This window comes from Gopherus flavomarginatus, chromosome 11 (assembly GCF_025201925.1).
Source record: "Gopherus flavomarginatus isolate rGopFla2 chromosome 11, rGopFla2.mat.asm, whole genome shotgun sequence".
NCBI classification, from domain to species: domain Eukaryota; kingdom Metazoa; phylum Chordata; order Testudines; family Testudinidae; genus Gopherus; species Gopherus flavomarginatus.
Window position 1 is genome coordinate 34,608,641 of NC_066627.1, and position 21,562 is coordinate 34,630,202.

At 42.0% G+C, this 21,562-nt stretch overlaps 1 protein-coding gene across 4 annotated transcripts in view; it reads right to left on the reverse strand.

The window, feature by feature from the left end:
• Positions 1-213: 213 nt before the first annotated feature.
• SULF2 (sulfatase 2) overlaps positions 214-21,562 on the reverse strand; it is a 247,662-nt gene continuing 226,313 nt past the window's right edge. For 3 of the 4 annotated variants that reach the window (XM_050917299.1, XM_050917298.1, XM_050917297.1), the window contains 10 exons: positions 17,990-18,230; positions 14,964-15,060; positions 13,486-13,580; positions 9,571-9,630; positions 8,832-9,001; positions 6,228-6,370; positions 5,288-5,411; positions 2,933-2,963; positions 2,568-2,624; positions 214-1,027 (listed from right to left, as the gene is read on the reverse strand). In XM_050917299.1, coding sequence (XP_050773256.1) covers positions 997-1,027; positions 2,568-2,624; positions 2,933-2,963; positions 5,288-5,411; positions 6,228-6,370; positions 8,832-9,001; positions 9,571-9,630; positions 13,486-13,580; positions 14,964-15,060; positions 17,990-18,230 — 1,049 coding nt within the window. In that variant the 3' untranslated portion in view covers positions 214-996. The remainder of the gene's footprint in view (positions 1,028-2,567; positions 2,625-2,932; positions 2,964-5,287; positions 5,412-6,227; positions 6,371-8,831; positions 9,002-9,570; positions 9,631-13,485; positions 13,581-14,963; positions 15,061-17,989; positions 18,231-21,562) is intronic. The other variant, XM_050917300.1, reaches the window with a different exon arrangement.

Sequence of the window (21,562 nt, forward strand, 5' to 3'; positions counted from 1 at the left end):
TGCAGATTAGACATTAAATCAAAAGTTCTAGTTTCCTGTACACTGAGCTATAACTTTTTTTATTGGCCAAGATTGTTGCTTTTTACAAATGTAAAAGTTATGTCACTAGGCGAACATGTGCTTTCTGAAACAAATTTTCATTTTGAACATACAATATAATTTTGCCACATAAAAAGACTTCATACAAATCTGATTTCATTAAAATTCAAGACATACATTAACTGAAATTTATTATGTAATGTTTAACAAGGTACCATTTTGAGGAAATGATAGTTGGGCATTCCACTTTTTTTATTGACAATTTCTTTTGAACAAGACATTGAATATTTACAGAACCACTCCAGCAATTTGCTTTTTTGTTGTTCAACATTTTCTCTATTTTTCCTACAGCTGGCAATAGGGTGGCTACGGAGGCAGTGAACTAAAATGATATCCTTTGAGGAAACCTGAAGTATTGTGCTGTTGAGCATTTTCAGCTGCTACTTCTTCAGTGCTGCTGGCTTGAATTCCTGAATCTCTAAATAATAATTTTCTACCACTGTCCTCATTTAATTTGCCCTAGTCAAAAGTAAAAATTTCCACGTTGTTTAAATGTTGCTCTGTGGCTGTTCTAATGACATTTGATGGTGTAGCTAAAAAAGGTTTTTAATTTGTTCCCACTGAAATAATTTTGTGGGTGCTCTGCAGTGTCAATCCACTCATGGGGTTAGCCTCATTTTCTCTTCCATCAATTCCTTGAACAGTGGTGACTTCATGAAGTAAAAGCGGACTTCTGTCAGGAATATAGTTCCCTTTTTGAAATTCCCCCAAATCCGCTATCTATTTAATTCACTCAACAGTGCAAACATTCTATCTACTTCAGCCTCAAAGTTCATCCAGTCCTCTAGGCTAACATTAAAATTTTTTCTGAAATCATATACATTTTCATTAAGTCTGTACAAGGATTCAAGTTCTGGCCGGTTTGTATCCTCATTGAGGTCCAGCAGTTGCAGGAGGTTAGCCTTCCCATCCTTCCCAAAGTTGTCCTCTTTAAATAAAATAAAGATATTTTAGTGTGTGTGTCTTCTCAGATGCTGGAATGTGAAGTATCTGCAAATGTGTTTGTTTCTCAGTAATGCCATGCAGGAAAGATAGGTGGTCCACAGATAAGTAGATCCTCTAAAATCAGTTTTGTGGAGAACATGGTATAACTTAAACAATAGCCTCTTAAAATGAGGCCCAAAAAATTGTTACCTAAAATAAAGTGTCATATTGATCATATGATTGCCATAAATAGAAGCTTAACATTCTTCAATACAGTACTCTTAGTTAGCCCTTATTTCAACAGTTGTTACTCCTTGTAGTTCTGAAGCTGATTGTCACCATTTTTTTTATTACAAGTTAATTTTGTGATACTTTATTTCTGATGTAATTAAGGGTAGAGTTATGAATTATATGGCCCCCACTGCCATAGTATCTGAGTGCCCCACACTTTTTAATGGATTTATCATCTTCACATCCCTGCAAGGTCAAGTATGACTACTGCATTAATAGAGAAAGATGCATTCAACAAACAAACAAAAAATCACTGGATTCTAGCAGAAAGTCAGACTATATTGAAGTATATTTTGCAGTCAAGTTATTTTTCATGAATAGTTTGGGTAATTCAATCTTGTCCCCTCCTGCTCATAGTACACGAGGCCACTGGGGAAACAGTGGGATTTTTTTGCCTGTTGCAAAAAAACCAGCAGTCTGTACAATCTGCTTTGTCAGATCCAGTTTATGTGGTTGACAGGGCCATTCTGAGTTTATGGCTTGAAGAGAGGGAGCTGCTGAGACTTCATTTAGACAAGACTGAGGGAATTAGCCTGCCTTCACTTGCTTATGTTTGCAATTCTGCTATCCGTGGCTGCTTCTTGACACCCAGAAGGTAGCTGTGACTAAGGGATTTTAGGCATCTGTATTTGGCATAAAAGACTGCAACTTTTTTCTGTGATTCAGAGTTTATAGCAGTGAACCACATCTGTGTCAGCTCAAGACTGAAAAACGGTATGTGCTTTATGGGACCACAAGCTGAAACTATTTAGAAACATTCTGGTACAGAATAGGGCTGCACTCGTTCAGTGGCATTTCTTGTTGGGAGTATGTTACATTTGTACTCTGCAGTGGCTTCTAATTTCTTTCTAAACGTAATTTAAGGTGCTTGCTTTAACATATCTTTTAAATGGTTTGGGTGCTGGGTTGGTCATAGAGCATCTTTCTCAATGCAAATATTGAGTTAGTTCCCTAGATTAATTGAAAGGAGGCAGAAGTCTGAAGATTTTTGGTGAAAGTTGTGTACCTTCATTTCAAGGGCGCATAGTAGAAAATGATGTAGCCAGTTTGAATGTTTAAAATTGCTGCAGTGAAGGAGGTTAGAGTAATGCTTAGTTTGTCAGCACTGTGTTCAATTAATAGAACTACAGTACCATCTTTAAGTGGGAGGCTCCCTTACTTGAACTGAGAATAGATGCTGCATGCAAAAAGGAGAGAGAAAAATAAACGTTAAGTCAAAGCTCATGCTTTTCATGAACTAACTCCCAACTCACAGCGACTTGGAAGATGAAGGTCTCTTCATTTCTGGCCACCTTCGACGCTGAAACTGCCTAATTATCAAGCAGCAAAAGGAGAAAAAAAGGTTAACCATCACCAAGAAAACTACCAGCACTATGGTCTGAAAGATGGGTAAAGATTTTAACTTGAATCTGAATTACAGGAAATAGAACATGCCCTGTCAATGAATAAATAGGAACACCATAGAAATTCAAATTAAGGGGACTGGAGGAAGAGTTTGCATCAAAGGTATCCCTGGCACCAACAGGTGAGTCCCTCCTCTGCTTTCCCAACCTCAGATTCCTCATTGCTTAGTATGAAGGTGAGTCCTGATCAAAATTAAACTTGTTTTAAAACATACCTGAACTGCTCATAGCTTCCATCTTTAAGACCTTAAATTAAAAAAAAAAAATAGTAGTTATCAACTGATGCCTGCAAAAGAATAAGGTATTGGGTAAGGCACAATGCAAAAAACTGATGTCTCAGAACCTTCTACCTACTAAGCCAGGGCGTCTCAAACTTTTACACTGGTAACCCCTTTCACACAGCAAGCCTCTGAGTGTGACACCTCCCCCCTCCCCCCTATAAATTAAAAACACAGGTTTTTATAGTTAACACTTATTTATAAATGGTGAAGGCAAAGTGGGATTCAGCAAGGGTGGCTAACACCTCATGACCCCCCATATAACCACCTTGTAACCCCCTGAAGGGTCACGACCCCCAGTGTGAAAACCCTGTACTAACCTTAATTCACAAGCCACTTTTGGGGTTACATAACCAAGTTCAAATTAGGTGGTCTGTACTCTGATCTATGTTATCATTATCCAGAATCTTAGCCTTTTCTACTCTACATCAACAGAGTTAGATTTTGCAGCATGATTTTGGTAATTCACAGGCAGGTTTATTTAAATAAATGTAGTAGAAACATCTATTAAATACACAAATAGATACAATCAATATAGAAGCCCCTGTGCTATTTTTAATCCTCCACACCAGGGGAGCAGGGTGCAGTTTAGGATAAACACATTTTTAGTTATTTCTGCCAGTTTCAAAATAGATACCTCAGTGCAGAGACTGGACAGTTGAAACCTTTCACAGCTACTGCTTCAGCAGACTTAGATAATGCTCTGGTTAACACTTGTTTAACACTCATGGGTGTAAAAGCCTAATAATGAAACAATTTTCATATATAATAAAGAGAATATAATGAAATTTGTTTTCTCTATGAGGTGTAAAAACCCTTTCCTTCTCAACTGCTCAGATTTCACTAGCTTACTCATATGATATCCTGAGCATGTTCTAGAGGGAACAAGACTTTTTTTTTTATTGAAAAATACAAGCAGGAATTAAACACACTTGTCTTTACTGTATATATTTTTGTTACTTTAAATGCAGTAGTGGGGAACTCTGAGTGTTCTCAGTAAATCAGACAGAAGCTTAAAAGATAATTAAGTCATCTAGAATAAGAGAAGTCATCTCAGTAGCAACAGTACAAGACTGCTAATGAAGGGAAGTGGGTGAATTGAAATGGATACAAAAGCTTTTGCTACCAGCACTAGGAGGGGGCTAAAACTATTATGCAGATAGCTCCTTTGTTGGTTTCCGGTTCCTAATCAGTTTTGCGCATATCATTAATTGACTCATGCTCATTGTAGCTGGAGAGGGGGCAAAGACTGAATGATATGGGAGACTGCACTTTCCTTTTCCTCTCTAGCAGTGCACTCCTGGGGTGTACCTTTTCTTTTGATAACTAATAGACAAAAGACTCCAGACTATCAGTTTAGTCTTCACCACATTTTAATAACTCCCACTAGGATAAATGGCTATCCAATCTATTGGGTCCTGGTTTCCTGGCTAGCTGTAATAACAACTTCAGTTCCTCAAAAATTTTTGAGTTCTTTGAAAGTTCTTCATACTGATTTGGGACGTTTTTTGAGTATTCATCCCAAAACTAGAAATCTGCAGTATTTCATTTTAGACACACTAGGACCATTTCCTAAATGAAATATGCTCCCCAGGAGCCTGGTCCCCATGATCGTGTCATCCCTACAAGCAAGCTGCCAGGCAGTTTGGGAGCCCTGTCTCCCAGGCACTTGGCTCCAGGGTCACCCACCTAGCAGGCTGCTACAGAGCCTGAGAGCATGTCAGTGTTGATTAATCAACATTTTCCAATGGAAAAATATATTGTTGGAAAGAACTACCTGGAAATTATCTGTGATACCATAGCATGTGCTATGGGGGTTAGGAACAACTGTTTTGTTTCTTTTAAAGATTGTATAAGCAAAAGAGGAATAAAGTAATATAAGACTTACACTGAGGATCCTAACTAAACAAGCAGGACTGTACTAGACATACATGGGATTTTATACAACAGTTCAACTCATGAGATCTTCAGCTTCTCTAAGTTTAGTATTGTACTCTTCTACTGTTAGCTCAGTTTTTCCCTCAAATAAGTAAACAAAACAGAGTCAGTGTATTGAGCAAATGTAAAGCTATGTCTATATAATTCACAGAAATGGATAGTTCTTTACAACACTGAGTACAGGAAATTTGGACACAATCCAATGCATGCAACCATGAACCTAAAGAAAGTCCACAATTAACAGGATATTAATTTTTGGGGCTACTAGTCATAATATTAGAGATCCATTTCCAATTGTGTAAAATTAGTATTTTCACTTGAGGATTTGGAGGATGTAAGTAGAAGGGCTCTTACCCAGATCCATGTTCCTAGTTCTTGGGTTGCACTGTTTATATCCTTTGCAGCTTCTTAATTCCATGAGTTGGATGTGCAGTTGATTGAGAATGTCTCTATCTAGTGTGTTCACTGCATTAATCAACTAAGGATAAATAAAAGTTCTTGTTAACAACAGAGGGGTTGTTTGTGTCCTTAAGGAAGTTGAGAGCGCTTCATACAAAGAAAACACATGGTTTGTTTCCAAAAGTAAGTAAACCAAGGAAAAGCTGCACAGGTCAAATGAAATAGTTCTTGTTTTGCACCAGCATTGCCACAGCCGTGCAACCCTAGAGTCTATAAGATGTACTTTGCAACTACGTGGCTTCCTGGCACCCAGCACCACATAATCAATTATAGCCATTCTCTCTACAAACAGATACTTAAATATGGAAGAGAGGTTTAAAACCAGGGTATACTGTATGGGTGGAAGTCACGGCTTACAGCAGTTGAGTGTATCTATGATAGAGGTTGGCACTAGTGGAGCTTACACCAGTATGATACAAAGGCCTCAGACATAGGACGAAGCCTTTCATACCTATTTCTGAGCTGTGACCAGATGCGAGAGTGTATGGTCAGTGCAGAGCCAGCTCTAGTCCCTTAAGGCAGGAGGAAGACACCCCCTTGCACTTTTACTTGCCCCAGAAAACAACTGCTTCAGTGCCACTGGCACTTTTAACCAGGAAAGTGCAATATTTTTCTTTGAACAAAGACTGCCTTGCTCTGATGTGAATTATTAGCTCCTAATCAAGTCACTACCTTATATCACTGTTTTAGTATATGCCAGGAGATTTCTTTCAAATGTACATTGGTTGATGAAAAGGTAGTTATTTGGCAATTAAAAAGTAATTTCATACTGAAAGGGGAAAAGAGTTTACTTGTCTGTTTTTAGTATTTCTATTTCTGCTCTGTATTCAGGTACCTGATATGGGTCAGTATTGAGATCAAAATACTCCAGGAAGCCAGTAGCAAATTCACAGAACAGGAAGTTGTGTGTCTCATTGATTGTCCTCATACACCAGTATGTGTTGTTATTGGCACTGGTACAGGCACAGAAAGGACCCACTGCAAATGAAAGGTTGAGATACTTAAAACCATAAAAAGCATTCAGCCAGGGTTAGGCATGCATTTCACTATTCTCAGACTTTAAGGTCAGAATAGACCATCATGATCATCTAGTCTGACCTCCTACATATTGCAGGCCACAGACCCTCACCCACAGGGCCAGCTCCAGGTTTTCTGCTGCCCCAAGCAGGGGGAAAAAAATTAAAAACAAACAAAAAAACCATGGCAGTGCGATCGTGCCGCTCAACTCTTCGGCAGCAATTCAGCAGCGGGTCCTTCACTCCGAGAGGGACTGAGAGACCCGTCACCGAATTGCCGCTGAAGAACTGGACGTGCTGCCCCAATAGCGGCTGGAAGACTGCCCCTTGGTATTGGCCGCTCCAAGCACCTGCTTCTTTAGCTGGTGCCTGGAGCTGGCCCTGCTCACCCACCCCATAATAGACCCCATAACCTCTTAGTTACTGAAATCCTCAAATCATGATTTAAAGACTTACAGTTACAGAGAATTCATTATTTATTCTAGTTCAAACCAGGTGTGCCACATGCTACAGAGGAAGATGAAAAACCCCAGGGCCTCTGCCAATCTGACTTCAGGGAAAATTAGACCCTGAACATTTCAGTGAGATACACCAGCCAGACACTTGGAAAGAATTCACTGTAGTAACTCAGAGCCCTCCCCATCTAGTGTCCTTTCTCCAGGCATTGGAGATATTTGCTATCAGCTATGGACAGGCCACGTGTCATTGTAGGCAACCTCATCATACCATTCCCTCCATAAACTTATCAAGCTTGGTCTTGAAACCAGTTAGGTTTTTTTGCCCCCACTGCTCTCCTTGGGAGGCTGTTCCAAAACTTCACTCCTCCGATGGTTAGAAATTTTCACCGAATTTCAAACCTTAACTTGGCCAGTTTATATCTATTTGTTCTAGTGCAACATTAACTCTTACTATAAATAACTCTTCTCCATCCCTGGTGTTTATCCCTTCGATGTATTTATAGAAAGCAATCATATCTCCCCTCAGCCTTCATTTGGTTAGGCTACACAAGCCAAGCTCTACTCATTCCTTTGATCATCCTAGTAGCCCTTCTCTGTACCTATTCCAGTTTGAATTCACCTTTCTTAAACATGGGAGACAAGAACTGCACACACTATTCCAGATGAGATCTCACCAGTGCTTTGGATAATGGTAATAACACTTGCCTATCCCTACTGAAAATAACTGATGCATCCTAGTATTTCATTAGGCTTTTTCAAAACTGGATCATATTGCTGGCTCATAGTCCTCGACCAGGTCTTTCTTCTCCTCTGTTCCCCAGCTTATAGCAAAATTCTATGGCAGCCTGGTGAGACACTATTCTAAAATGTGTGTTCAATTAGCATTCCTTCTGCCTCACTTTAGGAATATTGTTGCCCTATGCAAAAATCAGGCAGAGAGGGCACAGCTAGCAATCTGAAATGTGCACATGCTGTGCTCTATTCTGTCCTACCATCTATGCCATACTAGAGTCATTGAGAGGGGCCCTTCTAGTCTCCAAGAAGAGGATCTTAGTATAGGGGCAGCATCAATGAGAGCTAGGTGAATAACTGATTTTTTTTTTCCATTGACTGAACTGAAAAATCTGGAATTTTTTTCCCCTCAGTGAAATGAAAAAACAAAAATACCCCTCATTTTGGCTGAAATGAAATGGGTTGTTTTGGCTTTGTGGTTTTTATCTTCACCCCCCCCCTTTTTTTTATACTTTTGTTCTGAAGTTAAATCTAGCTACATTTCAAAACTAAATGTCTCTTTGAAATGAAAAAAATTGTTGACTTTTTTGCAGCAGAAACTGTTTCTTGAGCTCAGCTTGAATTTGCAGCTTCAGTCAATCAGAAACTTCATTTTTTGGCAAATGTGCTATTTACAATAAAATAAATAATTGGCCTACCTGTATTCTCAATCCAGCAAATCCTCCCAGTGGCCATGGACCACCTCTCCCTCAACTGTGGAAATGAGCAAATCCCCATGTGCCAGGCACCTACAAACTGGTCAGTTTCCTAAGGATTAGTTTATTCATGGCAAATACTTAAAAAGCACCTAATTCTGTTAGAGGCTCGGTATGCAACTCTGTCTTCCCTGCATGTCTTAGGGCAAAACTTGACCCCATTATCTGAAAATCTTGGTTAAAAAACACTTATTTGATTTAAACAAGTTATTTTTAGCCTCCACTTTTAATTCCCTTTTCAGAAAAAGGAGGTGTGCTTTTCCCCATTCTGTTGGATTGGTAATACCAACTGCAAATGCACCATCGTATATTATGAGGAAATTCCTGTGACCTTGGTCAATATACCATATGCTATAAAATGTTGTCTATAAGACTGATGCTAACAATGAGGGAGCAGGGCATTGCCTGGTGGACAGAATCCTGTCCCAGGCAGTGACCTGCACCTTCCTGGTTATTGCTCAGTCACTGGGATCCTTACATGTCCACAAGGGGGCAGTCTGCCAGTGCTGGTTGTCATGGGTGAAGCACGTCAGGCCAGGCATGCTGCATGTATCATTGTTTTTTATTCTCTTCAGCAGTTTGCGCAGCTTCTTCTTTCGCCTCTGTTCTCTAAGCAGCCACAATTTGTCCTTTTCCTGCAGGGCTTTCCTACAGCCAAGATACACAAAAAGTTAGGACAATACGCCCAACTCTTAAAACAAAAAAAGGGGGTGAGGTGGACTTGAAAGTGGCTTACAAAATTGATGGGCTTTGCTTCGTAAACTGGAAGGAAAATTAATCATATTGTTAAAGAAACAGCCTTCCTTCCAAAAGGCCCTGCTGAGACAATACTTGGGAATTACAGCCCTGTTCTTGTTCAAAACAGTTGAGACATGATCTACTCAGTCCTTATCACAGCTCAGCGAAGTAGGTGGGTTCTTTTACCCCATTTTCTTGAAGATGAAACTGCCAGTGAGGTTAATTGCCTGGCCTAAAGTCTGAGTCCTTTTCAGAGCAGGAATTAGATCTCAGAATTTGATAGCTCCTAGTCCCATTCTTGAATCACTAGAACCCTACTCTTTTAATCACTGCCCTTTCTTTACATGTAAAATGTCTTTTAAATACAGGAGATACGCAGTATTATTGCGTTTGGCTAGTTCTTAGCTAGTGTGTATTCATCAAAGTTTAACCAGTGAGCATCTTGCATTTCTCTTCCAAAGAAGGAGGCCTGCACTTACTTGAAAGGATGGAGACTAGACCCTTTTTGCCTGAGTTTGCCCTTGTGTTTGGAATGGTAACTGGAAAAAAACCACAAATTCACAATCAAGAACACCGAAAGACAATTGCTTCTGTTTATACAGAATTTGCACACTGCATTCAAATAGAAAATGTCACCTCTTTCTGCTGAGTTATTCACTAGCAATGTGTGGTTAACGATCTGTAACCTAGCTGGACTGGAATCTACCCAGCTAAGCATTTTTCTGCATTTTCTGCTGACTCCACAATATCATGGGAGGACAGGGACATCTTGTGGTGTGTTGCAACATGTATCTGCAAGTGATTTCAGATACTGCAGTTTCAACGTTACCTGTTCTGTGCACATGAGAGCCAAAATTATACATCTGTCAGCTAAAACAATTAGATTTCCAGTTTTAGTATTTTCTTCATGTACATTTTTATGAACTTATTGCCAGATGCCTATAATCTTTCCTTCCTTGTAGTTAAAAGAAATGAATATAAATTGACTTGTAGGTGCTTGCTGTATTGTTATGGGCTAGCAGTGCCTGGGAAACAGATAAAAGGTAGCATTGCAACTAACATTCTGGCTTGTACCAGTGTCTTATTTATTCTGGATATCTGTGTACTCAGCAGGATTCTGGCAAATGTGTGTTGGGTTTTAAACAAGTTAGTCTACTGTTTAGATCTCTTTTTGGAACTCCCTTTCCTGTGTTATAAAAATTAGGGCTATTTAAGTTTTTGCAAGGTGGTCTTTGTGACTCTTTATACACAAATTACAAAATTAAACAATTTTTTTAAATGAATAAAAGCTCAGTTAATTGCAACTCTATTGGCTATTGTCATGCCCTTCATTAGCAGCCTTACAAAGCAAAAGCCAATTTAAAAAGTTTTGCAATTTAATCTAAATAGTGTAGCAGATTGAATTCTGTCAGACTTGTGCAGGTTCTAATAGACTCTTCAACAGAGAAATACAAAGAAAGTAACATAACTCAAATAAAATGTTAGAATATATCTTTGAGTGCCACAGAGCTTTAAAAAGGCTAATTATCAACAAAAGGTAACTATTACTATCAAATAACTAGTCTGATTCTGCAAGCTTACATCTCACACACACAGTATGTACCTAATTCGTTAATCAATATATGTTCTTACTGCAGAATTGTAGTTTTACATAAATGAAACTTTACTCATATGGGTACTCCCACTGAAGTCAGCACACATATGCACTTGTGTAAATGCTTGCAGAGCAGAGGTGTGTAAACATTCTCCACGTAAACATGTTCATCCTTCAATGTTTTAAGTTACTGTAAATGTTAAAATAAAATTTGTCCTTGACCATAGTTTTTAAAATGTTACTCTTTGAAACCAGTGATTTTATAGGGCTATGTAAGCTTTCACGGACTCATACTGTGTTTTGGAAAATATTACACATCTAAGAGGGAGTGTCCGTACTGCATAGAATTACATCACTATATATCAGATTACACACACATCTCATTCTTCATTCAGAATTAAATAGGTTATGCCACACTTGTACATACTATTTGGCGACACCAGGGAATATTAAAAAACCACTACATTTGTTGTATAGTTTCAGCTACAGGCCACTGCACTGCAGAGTTACCACCTAACAAACACTATGCAGACTGTGCACTTCACAGTTGTTAGCTAGCATGTAATGTGCACCCAGAGAGCTGAAGGTGTACTCTGAATAGCTCAGCTTGTAGAAGCAACTGAAATAGGGGATGTGTCATATCATACCTCCTCATCTCTTCTCACAGAGATACCTGTTCATCATAATACCAGAACTTTTTTCCCCAAAGGCTTCTATAGGGCACATCTCACAGTATTTTTTCGTTTAATAACCGTTGAAATATCCTTTTAATTAATGGCAGGTGGTACTGCTGTCTGGTTTCTCTAAATATACTGACCTGCTGCATCTGCTCTGTAGAGCACACACAATAACTCACTGCAGATCTATGGCTGATATTCCCATGGTGACACCTGGCTCACTGGCAGACTCAATAGTAGCCATAATGTCAGCTGTTCCTGGCACTCTTAAGTTGCTTTGCTGAGCAGCTTTCTTGAAAGCAAATTTTATTCAAGTACTTTAACAACTGATTTTACAAGACTCTCTGCTATTCTTGTTTGCCTGAAGCCCTCAGGAAGCTCTTAAATGCTCTCCCAATGCAAAGTGTGTGCTGCTTTCCAATCCTTTTGGAAATTCTTGGGGACATTAGAAGCTAATCAGAGTCCCTGATGCACAATCACTGTTTTGATATTAAATTATTGCACTTAGAATTCGGTTAATAAGAAAAGTTTGGGTGCGTTTAAACCAGTGCTGGCTGTACGGCTACAGGTGCTCCCTACTAGCTGGAAAATGCCTATTTCTTCCAGCCAGCAGTTGCTAGACATTTTACTGCCGGCGTCTGAGGAAATGGATTACAATGCCCATGATTAAACTGAAGGGGGGGCAATTTGCTCTCATCTGACCTTTGCACTACTCCATTTGTGCAATATACTTATTGAAAGCAGAGAAAGTGACACTGCTCCACTTTGGAAAAGCAAGTCTAAAGTCAGAACAATGTGCTTAATGAATCATCTCTGTTCTCAGATGTCCCCACCACCACCACTGCATCTGAGCACAGAGTTATATTTGATCAGCTGGATCTGAACCCATGATTAAGGCTAACATTTAATCATGGGTATTTATGGTACAAGTCATGGACCGGTCATGGGCCTGTGACTTTTTTTTTGTTTCTTTCCCGTGACCGGTCCATGACTTGTACCATAAATACCCCTGACTGAATCGGGGGTGGGGGGCCCGAGGAGGACTGTGAGGGGGCATAGTATGGGGGGGGAAGCTCCTGGCACCAGCTGTCAGGGGGAGCCCCGAGGGCCCACTGCTGCTCCCCCTGCCGCCTGGGGGCCTGCTGCCGCTCAGGGAGGGAAGCCCTGGGAGGCCAGTGCTGCTCCAGCCGCCATGCAGGGTGGAGGGAGAAGGAGAGCTCGGGGCCAGACACTGCTGCTGCCGCCGCCGCCGCCCCAGATTGCTACCGGGAGCCGCTGAGCTGTGGCTGCTCCTGCCACCCGAGACAGCTGCTCAGATGGTCCCCGGGGCCAGCTGCTAGAGCAGTGGCTGGTGTTACTGGCCCCAGGGCCGTCCAAGTGGCTGGCTGCAGAGCTGCTCCAGCAGCAGCCAGTGTGGCTGTCCGCAGGGTCACCCAAGCAGTTGGCCCCAGGGCAGCTGCTTGGGCAGCCCCGGGGTTAGCCACACAAGCCGCTGCAGAAGTCACGGAATCCGTAACTTCCACAACAAACACAGAGCCTTACGCGTGACCTTAGGTCACCAACACTAGACCACAGGGGCAGCTTAAAACCTAGTTAGAAGCTTGACCTTGTCCATCATTTTAAACGGGCATTTCTGTTTCTCATGGATTAATTCAGGACTAATTAATGCCAAGTTCTGCTACTTCTCTTACAGTGCGGAACTGAGTAACTACAAGCAGGACATTCCCAGTCAAACACTACAACTGTTGGAGTAGAGGGACAGGAGAAGGCCAGAGAAAAGACTTGTCACTTTGTAAAAAATGTCCCCAGCTTTAAAATGTGCTTCTCTCAGCATCACTTTGATTATTTCAGATTCATAATTATTCATGTGTAACAAGAAGGTGGGAGGAAAGCCTCAGCTAAACTGCGCACGGGATTAAGAGCTCCTCTGCTGCAGCCCCACTCTCTCAGGACTTTAGCAGGTGGAACATACTCATGGTACTGCTTTTCTGTTAAAAGAACACAATCTGTTAGCATCATCAGCATTAATTCTGGTAAAACAGGTTCTTATCCTGCCTGCCAAGACTCATATCAGCCACAGTTGCATATTACAACTTGCTACTTTAATGTATGTGTGGAGATACCTTATCTTGTTACAGTCACACTCCTCTGGTCGCTTCTTCTTTAGATGACCTCTGACCTCCCTTAAGTTTTTTATTTTATTTTGCAGTGTTTCAATCTAACAACAAAAATCACAGAATGAATTGGTTGGGTTCCTACCTTCTCCCATCCATTCTATGTCCATTAAATAATTTTCTTTCCCCACTCTTATCTTGCTCCTACCCCAATCATACATGCTCCTCTGATGCACATACTTTTCTAGGCTTCTGCCCCAGGATCAAAATTACCAAAACTACTCCCCCCTAAAGCCCAAGAGCAAACCTTCCTCTGGCTGCCTAGGATGGAAACCTGAGCTTGGAGCTATAGGGAAGTCAGTCCTTCTGTTCCCAAAATACCAACAATGGCCTATTTAGGGCAGGTCTTAACCACCATACTGAGCTCTGGCAGGGGAAAGTTATGACTATGTTCTGATTTGCATACTTGCAAAAGAATGGATGTTACCTAGCGAAAGGAACAAGTCAAACTGAAGCCTTTAGGAGAGGTATGGCCCATTGTGAATTTGAAAGAGGAACAGATTTCTCTCCTTTCAGGATTGCAAGAGGAAATGACAGGTCTCCACCATTTTACATGACAATCATTTGAAACCTCTGGCTGCATGGGGCATGGGGCAGCAGTTAGTTTGATTGCGTTAGCATATGCATTTGTGGGAGAGAAGCAAAGCGCCAGACCATCATCTGCTCCTTCCCCTGTAACTGAAGGCAGTAATGTTGCTAGTGTGTTTGTACTGTTCACTCTAGCTGGCAGTGCACATTCATGCTCAAGGGATGGGTCTAGGGCTCCCTCCTTGGCTCTTTACATGGAGAGACAATGCAAACATATTATCCAGGACTGAGAAAAAGGTTACTATCCCACCACCACTAAATAGCAGTTGCAGCATGACAGGCTAGTGTACAGGTGGTGGACCCAGAACTCAAGAGGATCACACAAAGGATCCTGCCCTGTGACCCTATTCAAGAAACAGAGGAGACAGGAGAGAGATGAGATGAGGCAATTTTCTTCCGCATTCCATGCTTGTTAAAAAAACAAAGAGCTGGAACAAGAGGATGATACTGAAGAAGCTTGACATAAGATTGCCCCTTAGTGTACTACCAAAGCTAATATGGTCTTCAGTATCTCCCATGAACTGTGCAAGCTTTGCAGTGTAAAAACGTTCCCAGATATGATTTGCTGAGTAGTTACAAGATCTCCTTCCCCTGTTCTCTGTGATGGTTTTGGTTTCACCTTTCTCTCCCCAACATCTATCTCCCTGTGCCCCAGTGACTGGTAAATATTCACTGGCCTGAATGCAGAGGCCCGCAGGGAGACCTCATATGACAACTTCTCTTCCAAATCCCTCATCTCCACAAACCAAGGAAAAACTAATCCAATTCCCAAATGCAAAAGTTAAAAATAATAAAATAAAGCAGCATATTATATACATACAGCTGTTAAGATCACTAACCTCATGGTCAATATGAAGTTTATGGTCCTTCCAAGCCTGCAGTGACTTGTACAGATCTGTGTCACACTGAACAGTATCATTCTCCAGAATATAGCATCTGTCCACAGGAGAATAAAAGTTTATTACATTGCATGTAGGAGCCTGCAACAGGAACATCTGCTTTTGATAACTCTGAGGCCATGTCTACACTTACCAGGACTGAGGCTGCTGAAACTGATTCAGTGGGAGTCGATTTAGCGGGTCTAATGAAGACCCGCTAAATCAACTGCAGAGCGCTTTCCCGTGGACTCTGGTACTCCATTGGAATGAGAGGAGTAAGTTAAGTCAATGGGCAAGCATCTCCCATTAACACAGCATGGTGTAGACACTGCAGTTAGTCAACCTAAGCTACATTGACTCCAGCTGTATTATTCATGTAGTGGGAGTAGCGTAACTTAGGGCTGGTCTACACTACAGGGGAAAATCGATCTTAGATACGCAACTTCAGCTACGTGAATAACGTAGCTGAAGTCGAAGTATCTAAGACCGAATTACTCACCGTGCTCATGGCGCGGGATTGATGTCCGCGGCTCCCCCTGTCGATTCCGCAACTCCGGGTTGGTGGAGTTACGGAATCGATATAAGTGTGTTCGGGGATCGATATATCGCGTCTAGATGAGACGCGATATATCAATCCCCGAGCAATCGATTGCTACCCGCCGATACAGCGGGTAGTGAAGACGTACCCTTAGGTTGAATTACTGCGGTAGTTTAGACAAGGCCTGACTTCCAAAGCTCCAAAAAGCAAATGATGCCAATTCAGCAATATAAAATAATGTATTAAGGGGCGGGGGAGAATTTGCTACAAATTTACCACGATAACACACAGACAATGTGAAAATTAACTGGAGGGTAATAAACAATCATTTTGAATATCTTTGTAAACTATCATATACTGGCTATTTCCTATTGCTGCTCTCAGACTGGGCTACATAGACTTCTAAGTCACTTATCAAGCATATAGCTAACAGATGTTTAACTAATTCTAAAGCTTCTCAGAAGCAGTAATCCCATAACACTTAACTAAGGCCTGGTCTACGGGAGGGGAATCGATCTAAGTTACACAACTTCAGCTATGTGAATCATGTAGCTGAAGTTGATGCACTTATACCTACTCACAGCGGTGTCTTCACTGCGGTGAGTCGACTGCTGCCGCTCCCCCGTCAACTCCACCTGTGCCTCTCGCAGTGGTGGAGTACAGGAGTCAACGGGAGAGCACTCGGGGGTCAACTGATCGTGTCTAGTCTAGATGTAATCAGTTGACCCCCACTGGATTGATTGCTGCCCACCGATACAGCGGGTAGTGTAGACATACCCTAAGTGATCTATGAGAGAGACACACAAGAGACGTTTCCCAGAAATAATGTTAGGCTTCTAAGGGAAGGAACTTTTACAGCTTTTACAATGGGGTAAAATTCAAAAACACCTAAGTGACTTATGAGTCTAAGTCTCATTTTCAGGAATGACTTGGGCTTCTAAGTTCCATTGACTTTTAATGAGATTTAGAATCCCAAGTCACTGTTAAAAATGGAACTTGGGTATTTTTGAAAATTTTACACTAGGAGCTTAGCAAATACCACAGATAGGTATTTTCAAAGTGTCATTTGACAAAAAGCTCTCTGCCACGGCTTTCACCGATGGGACTCCTCAGGTATGTCTGCAGCAGTGTTTGCACAACCAGCTATTTGTGTGGACTTGGGAGCCACCTAATCAGGTAGCAGGATCAATACCATTTGATGCAGGATGCCACTCACACAGCACAAACAGCACATTCTGACTCATGATCCTCAACTCCACTACCGTCAATGAAGCCGCCTTACACCAGTAGAGGAGCTAGCCTTCAAAGCAGGAACTGAAGCGTGTTTACATGAGCTAATCAGTGAACAATTCAAAATAACAGCCATATTGATAATGGAGGTCTGTCTGCAGATAATTCACAAGAAGACAGTGACTAAGCTAATCAAACACAGATTTAGTTGCAAATAGCTCTAGAGTTTACACACACAGCAGATTTTTTGCTTCCCTGCGGTATTATGGTGTCTTCACAGCCCACAGAATTCCCTCTCCTCACCCTCCAAGGCTCCACCTCACAATGCTTCTCTCCCCTCAGTCCAGCATTCGCGTTCCCAGAATTGGCAAGAGGGAAGTGTGAGAGGCAGCTGCTTCCCCTAGAACTCTGAGTGCATTCTTGGAATAAGCAGTTACAGCCAACCCCTTGCACAGACCAGGTGAATCACTGAGTTCCACTGGACATAGGGTGACCAGACAGCAAATGTGAAAAATTGGGACAGGGGTGGGGAGTAATAGGAGCCTATATAAGAAAAAAAAAATCGGGACTGTCCCTATAAAATCGAGACATCTGGTCACCCTAACTGGACAGCTTATCCTGGTCTCAAATAAGGATGATCATTCCTGGTGCAAACAGCAGTTGTGCTTGTTTACACTAGGGGTCGGAATAGGCCCATCACTGATAGGTGAAATGGCGGCAAGTCTCCAGTGCAGACAAAGCTTAGAGCATGGGGCAGCCCTCAGCAGCCACACACTATTCCCTGTGTGATGGCAAATCATCCATTGTGAAAAGCTAATGCTAGTGCGGGTGAGGATGGCGATTTCAGAGAAGGGAGAAAGAGGGACTTAAATGTACAGTCAGGATGGGATTTTCAAAAGGTCTAACTCAGTGTCCATTGAAATCAATGTGAGTTATACCACTGACTTTAATGGGAGCAGAGCTAGGCCAATGCGGAGTGTTTTGGAAAATTCCCACCTCTGAGCCCTCACTCTGCAACGACCCTGGCTGAACCCAGGCAGATTCCCCACCGCCCCCTCCAAATAAATGGTTTCTGGAGCAACTGCACTCTAACAAGCTGGAAAGTCAGAGGCCAGGTGTCAGCATCCAAATTACTAGCTCACCAAAAGAAATGCACCTATTCTTTCTCAACCTGCCCCATGGGTGACGAGGGCAAATGTCACACACTATATGCACTCACCTGTGAGTCACTTTGATTAAATTAGGGGCTGTATACTCTCCAATGCCGCCCGTGCCACTGTATTCTCCGATGTCCTTATCCTCCTCTCCTGCAGCGTCCCCCTCTGCCTTGTGTCTTTTGGTGATATTCCTTGGTAAGACAGGTTGGTAGCCGTCCTCTAAACCCAAATTATAAACTTCTCCATCTAGCTCAATGGACACAGAGCGAATAGAGCGATTCCGGACATAGCTTGGCTTGTACTCTGGAAGACAGGAAGAGAGAATGTGTGCTATAATTTGATCTTGCTTGAGCCAGGGTCCTTCCTCAGACACCAGCCAGACTGACATTTGGAATTAACTGGCCCGCCTTCCAGGTTTGGTGTTTGCTGCAGCTGTCCTCAGAGCTGTTATCTCACTAGCACTTTCATGGTCAGATGGGTAACTGGGAGCATGAGAGCGTGAGGGCAGATACAGTGCAGATGGGCACAGAGAAGGCAGGGGGAGGAAGATATGCGATATTGTTTAGAGAGAACATAGTTCATTTTTAAAAATTGTTTTTACTAGGAGAGTCACCAGATGGCAGCAAAAGCTCAAAAAATAACCCTGATCGGTAGAAATGGAAGAGCTGCACTGTACTAGGTCATTCCTGTGCAGGCCACTATAGCGTTTTCCCTTCAGCATGTGCTCCTGAGCTTTGTCCAGTTTACGATAAAGCTCCCAGGCAACTGAACTTCCATTACATCCCACACAGACACTTTTGACAAAGCTCAGAAAGTTTTTCCAGCACTCAGACTGACCCTTTTGCTCAATTTCACCTTTTTCCTCCCAGACAAGCTATTTTAGTTTTTAACCTCTCCCCTCAAATCAATCCCACCTGGCCCTTCCTCATTTCCATTTCTTGTCCCTAAATTCCCTTGTTTGTCAATATGTTTCTGACACTGAGTTGCCCAGAGCTGACTGCCTCTTCTACAGTCTCTCCAGTGCCACACAGTCCCATACAACGCAGTGCCTTTCCGTACGCAGCCCAAACTCACACTGTTAGCATTCCGCACCATGAGCTGTCCACAATCACTCATCAATTTGTTTGGTACTACTGCTTTCCAAGATTCTTCTTCCCTGCTCAAAACCCAAGAGATTCTAGAGATGGTTCCAAGTTTACATCCAGATCTTGCCCTCGCAGAAAAAGGGATGACAGCAGCACAACCTAACCGTAAGCCACCACAGAAAGCCCCTCTGCTTGCTGGTGCCCGATCCTTTCCTTAGCATCAAAGGACTCAGGGTTGTCTCAGGCCTCACCGGAATCAAGTCTCTTCCGGATTCCTCCTCTCTGTCCAAAGCTGAAAGCTAGCAGAGAGTGTGCCCCACAAGAATGAGACTTTTGTTTTGCAGTCTGACGAAGAGAGATCTGGTGCTGCTGGCATGAAAAGAAACTAGCCCCACCATGCTCAAGACAGACCTTTCAATAGAGGAAACACCCATAGAGAAGAGGATAAAAAAATGGGAAACATTAACTAGAGTGTTGTCTCACCAAAAAGATAGACCGTTCAAATGAGTTATGTCCTATAATTGACACAGAACTATTTAGGGGGCCCATCTCTCATTTCCTGGTGAAGTTGGTCAGGAGGCTCAGGACCCATTCATGAATCTTGGTGGGCATGCAACAGCAAGAGAAACATCTCTTTCCTCCTAGCGCTAAGCTTTGGTTCCTGGCACTTAGTTCCAGTTGATGTGCTACAGAAAGCAGAATACCAGCTGGATGATCTAGCGCAGCACTTTTTTCCATCCGAGGCTCAAAATGTATTGCTGATATTGAGCCAGGTGAATCATAGCGGAAGAAAAAAACATTTTAGGCTCCAATTCAGGAAATATTTGAATAAGAGGAGGAAACTCCCATCTTTTCAATACCAGAAGGATGTTCCAAAAAGCTACACCCTGACAATTAGATTCAAAATGCAAACTCTTCTTTCTTTAGTTGCTCTCTTATTTCATCTTGTTATTCTCTGCCAGTCAAGAGTTTCTCTTCCCTGTGAACTTCATGTACCCAACCTGGTGCACTGGCCTTTAGCATGCAGCTGCAAGGAACCACAGCCTACACATGTCCCTGAAGAATCCTCTTATACTCACAATGCAGGAGAGAACTTCTCCATTGCAGCCATTCCCAATCTCACCAGATGAAGAATGACTCAATCTGGTATGAGAGAACTCACAAATCAAGTCAAGTTTTTGTCACTGCTAGCATGATTCACTACCCACAGTGCTGGATCAGAGCATTTAATACTGTGATTTGTCCCAAATGCCATCTATTCCAAGAGGAATGGTTAAAATATTTTAAGTGATGAATTGTCAGCTGGGCCTCCCTGTTTGCAAAGTGAATTGTGGGCACAAATTCTAATAGTTATATGTCTAACCACCTGATTTGCTTCCCAAACTACCAAGTTTTGCTCTCCAATTCATTTGCCTGTACACACACACACGTGCGTGCAGGGCCTCTGAATATTAGTCCTTTTGTGCAATCCCTTGTCATTATAATTGTCTTACCAGGTTTCATAGCTTCTGCTCCAGGAAGGCCCAGGAATCTCACACCTCTTTCCTCAGAAGCTGGCTGATATCTTGCCTGTATTACTGTAGGGTTACATCCTCAAAGCTGAATCTACAAACCGAGTTTGGAGAAATCGATCTATGCTAAATGAAGCTAAATCGCTCATCATTGCACACTCTCTCCACAACTGCTATCCTTTTCCTCTTGTGTCCCTCAGCATGGGTCTGTCTCTCTCTCTCTCTCTCAGGGGTGGGGGCTGGTACAAAGCTCCAGCTAGGACTGTCTCAGCCAGACGGAAGACTAAACCACTCGATTCTTTCATGAGTTATTTTTTGGTAGCAAAAAGTAGCAGCATCTGAGGTTTCAGCAATGGGTGGTAAGCATGCACTGCAGCACCTGGAATGATTATTCAATTACACAAAGAAACGCGGTAATGCTTTATTATAAAACCATAAACTTCGTATCTGGCATAAACACACACAGCCTTCAACTTTACATTAACTTCCCTCAAGCCATCATTCAAGCCTTATTACTAGTTTCCACCTGCCGAAGTCATGATTTAGCACTGAGATCACTTAGGAATGATCATTCTCTCAAGGATAACTGAGTACTGCAACTGCTGTATGTGGCAACTTCTCCAAAGCAGAAGCCCGGCTACATAGCAGAGGTATTAGTGAAAGGCAGAAAGCACTTGCACTTCCCTGCTGCTACCCATTCTGCATAGGTAGTTGGGATCTGAAGTATTTTCCATTTCATAAATGACCACGGAAAAAGTCTTTCAGATTATTACTGTGAGCAAGTATTCTGCTAATGGATTCTAACCATGGGGAATTTATTTTATCTGAATAGGCCATAAGGAAAAAAAAAATCTGATGCCAGCCAAATGTTTCCTATTATCATCATCAATATATTTTAACAGAGTTTTGGAGAACGGACTTCTGAAAATTCTACCTAAGTGCCTTAGGTTCCTAGAGTCGGATTTTAAAACTGGGGATTTTGCCACAGCAGTGGGATCTGACCTTCCAGCAAAACAAATCTCATGGAAGTTACAATGAA